The sequence below is a fragment of the Hippopotamus amphibius genome, chromosome 3 (genome assembly GCF_030028045.1).
Source record: "Hippopotamus amphibius kiboko isolate mHipAmp2 chromosome 3, mHipAmp2.hap2, whole genome shotgun sequence".
In the NCBI taxonomy this organism is placed as follows: Eukaryota; Metazoa; Chordata; class Mammalia; order Artiodactyla; family Hippopotamidae; genus Hippopotamus; species Hippopotamus amphibius.
In genome coordinates this window covers 108399446-108404363 of record NC_080188.1, presented here as the reverse complement: position 1 = coordinate 108404363, position 4918 = coordinate 108399446, and the positions used below count along the sequence as shown (strand labels likewise).

General features: G+C 36.2%; 1 protein-coding gene across 1 annotated transcript; it reads right to left on the bottom strand.

Annotated features, from left to right (window-relative positions):
- Window positions 1–451: 451 nt before the first annotated feature.
- Window positions 452–1794, bottom strand: LOC130849391 (olfactory receptor 4A16-like). The gene is made up of 2 exons (XM_057728234.1): window positions 863–1794; window positions 452–506 (listed from the first exon to the last, which is right to left on the bottom strand). Exons 1-2 carry the CDS (start codon window positions 1792–1794, stop codon window positions 452–454), a joined length of 987 nt encoding a protein of 328 aa, XP_057584217.1.
- Window positions 1795–4918: the final 3124 nt, after the last annotated feature.

The following is a 4918-nucleotide window of genomic DNA, read 5'->3' as shown; positions in this document are numbered from 1 at the left end:
TGACCTGGGGATTGGAAGTCATCTTAAAGAAAAATGCATAATGCAGCTACAGATATTTGTTGTGCTGATAGAACAATTTTAACACTTTAACATTTAAAAACCACTTTTTTGGCCTCACAGATATGTTCTAAATATTAGCCAAATTGTTTTCCTATTAATTTGGGTGAAAGTACATTTTCATGGTTAGCTTGTTTTTCACTTCTTAAAGGAAATAACTCTTTCTTCTAAAGTCCCATTTTAGTATAAACTGAGAAAAATAAAGTTACAAGAAAAGCAGCTTTTTTTTTTTTCCCTGGGACAAATGCCTTTGCCTTTTGTTCATCCTGAAGAAATTTTCTGTTAGATTAATTTCCTATTAGATTGATTCTACTGTTTGGATGCTTTTGTATGAATAAAGAAAAGCCTCTTTATAGAGTCCATTGAATTCACTAAATCACTCCATTGTTAGAATTTACTGCCTGTTTGTTGCTTTAGGATTAGTAACAATTGTGTTCATCATGGGCGATGCATTCTTTTTTTTTAATAAATTTATTTGTTTATTTTATTTACTTTTGGCTGAGTTGGGTCTTCTTTGCTGCACACACTTTCTCTAGTTGCAGAGAGCCGGAGCTACTCTTCATTGTGATGTGAGGGCTTCTCTGGCTGCAGAGCACAGGCTCTAGGCTCATGGGCTTCAGTAGTTGTGGCACACAGGCTCAGTAGTTGTGGCTTGCGATCTCTAGAGTGCAGGCTCGGTAGTTGTGGCACATGGGCTTAGTTGCTCCTTGGCACATGGGATCTTTGCAGACCAGGATTCGAACCTGTGCCCCTTGCATTGTCAGGCAGATTCTTAACCACTGTGCCACCAGGGAAGTCTTGACACATTCTCATTCTACCTATGGTTAACTTTTTATACCAGAGTTTTGCCATAGCATTTTTCATTTCTGAATTTCTCAATGTGTATATTAAAGGGTTTAACATGGGAGTGATGACAGTATACACCACAGTTATGGATTTATCAATGGGAAAGTTGGAAACAGGTCTCACATACATGAAAATACAGGGAATGAAAAAGAGGATCACCACCATGATGTGGGAACTGCAGGTAGACAGCACTTTGCGCCTTGCTTCCTGGCTGTGAGTTTTAAGGGAACTTAGGATGACCCCATAGGACATTAGTAGAAGGATAAAGATGACCATGCAGATTGCTCCACCATTGGCAACCACAGTGAGACCTGCAAGGTAAGTATCAGTACAGGCAAGGTCCAATAAGGGGTACATGTCACAGATGAAGTGGTCAATAACATTGGGGCCACAGAAGGGGAGTCTGTACACAAAGAGAAGTTGAACCGTGGAGTGCACAAGACCTCCAGCCCAGGCCACCACCAGCAGCAGGATGCAAACCTGTTGATTCATGATGGTCAAGTAGTGCAGTGGCTTGCAGATGGCCACATAACGATCATAAGCCATCACCACCAGAAGGAAGACCTCAGAACCCCCAAATAAGTGTTCTAAAAAGAGCTGTCCCATGCAAACTGGGAAGGAAATTGTCTTTTTACCACAGAGTAAGTCTGTAATCAACTTGGGTGAAATGGCAGTGGAGTAAACCACATCCATGAGTGACAGATAAGCCAGGAAGAAGTACATGGGGGAACCCAGGGAGGGGCTGGCAAAAACTGTCACCATAATGAGCAGGTTGCCCACCATTGTCACAAGATAGATGAGTAAAAACAAGACAAATAATGCTTCCTGCCCCTTAGGATCCTGAGTGAGGCCGAGGAGAACAAATTCTGTTACATTGCTACTATGTCCCATTTAGTCTTCTATAAGGTCTGTTTCAGGGATGAGTGCTCAGGAGAACCGGACCTGCAATGAGATTGTGAACAAGACTAAACATGCCTGGCACATCGTGCATCACATCTTCATCACTGTATCCTCTACAGTGGTTTGCGCACAATAAATATTTGGTAAATATCTACTGAGTTCTTCTGATGAGTCCATTAGAACTTCACTTGGCAATTATGTTTCCCCTCAGATGATTTGGTTGGGGCTACAAGTAAGAGGTTATATTCCTATGACTTAGAGTATCTTCTACAGAGGGAGTAATCAAAGGTCAATAGGCAGTCATACAATTAATAGAAACTTATTGAAATTATGTCAGTTCTTGACATAGAAGTCAGCAATGACAAACAGGTAAAGGGTCCCTGCTCTGCAGAAACTTACTCTCTGGTGGTGATGATCAACTCTCATCAAATTGGCACAGAGTCAGTCCTTCAAGTTGGTTGTATTTGTAGTGAGTAACTTTACAATATGACCTATGTAGCACCAAGAATAACAACTTTTCTGGAATAACTACCTTTATACTATGATAGTCCACTATTAGATATTCAGTCCTTCATGTCTCAAAGGCTGTTTGATATTCATGAATCACTCATTAAAGTTCAAGACACTTAACTTTGAACTGTATCAAATAACTACAAAATTATTTAGCACATTGTTCCCTATAGCAATTACTTTGTCTGACACTTTTGACTATCAGATTTTTAAGGAGTTGTAATTTTCTTCATTTAATCTTAACCTGTCCCACAACTCTTAATATACACACAGTACAGAGCAATGTTTCAGAATATATTTTTGATTTGGTCTGACTCATGGCTATCACCAACTATTACCTTAACAGATTAGCAGCTAATATTTTTTTTTTTCAAAACTCTTGGGGTGAGCTGTGTAGTCAGGAAGGAGAAAATAGACACTAAAAAGAGAGAGAGAGGACAGTGGAACTTGGTTTTATATAAAATGCTTAGGTACCAAGAGGGTTCAAAAATATGACTTCAGTGCCCAGATTCCAAAAAGGAGCATACTCAAGGGAAAAATCTAAGTTCAGTCTAAGACATGGGTTTGAGTCATTTTTTAAGTGCAATGGCAAGTCTGTCTCAGTTTGCTCATTGGAAAATAAAGGAATTGAACTAGATGATCTTAGAAGTCTTTCCAGCCTAACTATCTGTGATACTTTTTGTGCAGCCCCACCTTATTCTATTATTCTGGCATTTTTTTCTTTCTTTCTTCATGCTTCTATAATTAAATAAAACTTTTCAAGCTTATCACTATTACTTGAAAAATGCTAGCAAGCAGTAAAGGGATTTGCTAATTACAGAAACAAAATAATGACTACGAATTCCTCATTTAGTGTGTTTCTATTTAAAATTCAGAACATCCTTGGAGAGCACATGAAACACAGTGGTGAATAATGTGAGCTCTGGGGCTGCATTGTCTGTGTTGGAATCCCAGCTTCACCACTTACTATCCAGGTGACCAGAGCAATTTTATAAGCTTCTCTGTGACTCAGTTTCATCACTTTTAGAATGGGGCTACCAATAGTGCTTACCTCTTAGGGTTGTTGTTTTATTGTAAGTAAAGTCCCTAGAAGTCTCCCTGGCACCTGGTAAAGGCTCAATAAATTATAGCAATTTTTAATGTTTTTGAGTGCTTCACTGTGAACATTGCTTCAGAACAAAACATCTGGATATTGTCAATTTCATAGTAATTATAGACAAAGTCCAGGATAAAAAAAAATAGTGTGGCTATAACTCATAAACCCTTATTTGGGCATAAGATAAGATTCTATGCCTCAGGGATGTTCTATACTATTACATACAAGTATAACATTCACTTGTGAAAGAATGTATTTTGAAACAAACAGAATAATAGAAGGGAAAAAAGTAAGAAACAAAAGAAAATAAGGCTCAAATCTGGAAGCAGAAATTATATTTAAGAAATGAATACCCACAACTAATAAAAATATTAATGTGATAATTAAGGTTATATTTTTAAGAAAAAAAAAAACATTCTTCATAAAGATTTTTTTTTTTTTTTTTTTTTTTTTTTTTTTTTTTTTTTTTTTTTTTAGTGAGGAAGTGCTGGAAGCCCAATCCCCTTTGGCATCCAGGGGTTACTCAGGGGGCTTCTTGGGAATTCATAACAAATAAACAGAGAGCACATCTCGTAATAAATAAGCAAAGAAAAGAAAATTCAAAAACAACAAAAGCACTGATTCCTCAGAGACCCTACATCTGATAATAAGGACAAAATTAAACAGGAGAAAAATCTTACAACTATAGAAACAAATCCAAAGTTTCATGTTATTCACTGCTCAGGGAAATTACAAAATCACTAACCTTCAAATGTAAACAAGTTGATTCTGTTCACATATATTTGGTGGGATGGGAAACGCAGAAAAGTTCTAGCTTTTTTTAGAAATCATCTGTGATAAACACTTGATGTGACTCATTGACATTACTGCTCCCAATTGATTTATAAATTCTATCTTTGTTGAAGCTATAGATTGATAAAGGCACACTTCTTGAAAAATATAGGGTACCATGTAGTCTATATCCAATTTTTTTCACTCTTGCTTTCTGTAGGATCTAGTGCCTTACCTTTATTAATTATCAATGTTGAATATCACCAGGATAAATCTTCTATTAAACAATTATATATTTGCATGTAAACATTAGGACTATGCACCATTTTCCATAATTTAAGTCATCCATGATTTGCTACTATAAAAACTAAAAGACAGTACTGCTAGGCTTTCAACTTAAACCATTAACTTAACACTTCTCTATTTTAAAAATATAATTTAACATAGTTTCTCAAGAATGTGTTTATAGAAGGTGAATCTTTTTAAAAAAGATAAATTAAAATTCCATAGTAACAAAAATACTATAGTACTTTACAATTACAGTTTTATGTCTCTAATTGGCAGTAAGCAAGGTACTCCACCAAACACAGGTTTCTTAATGAATATATACAAACACAGTTGCTTTGATAATTTTAAAGGATTCACACAAAAAGATCGATATCAAACTGCTGGGATAGACTAGGCATATATTGCTTTGTGTTCTAACACACTTGATATGATATACAATTGTAAAATCTC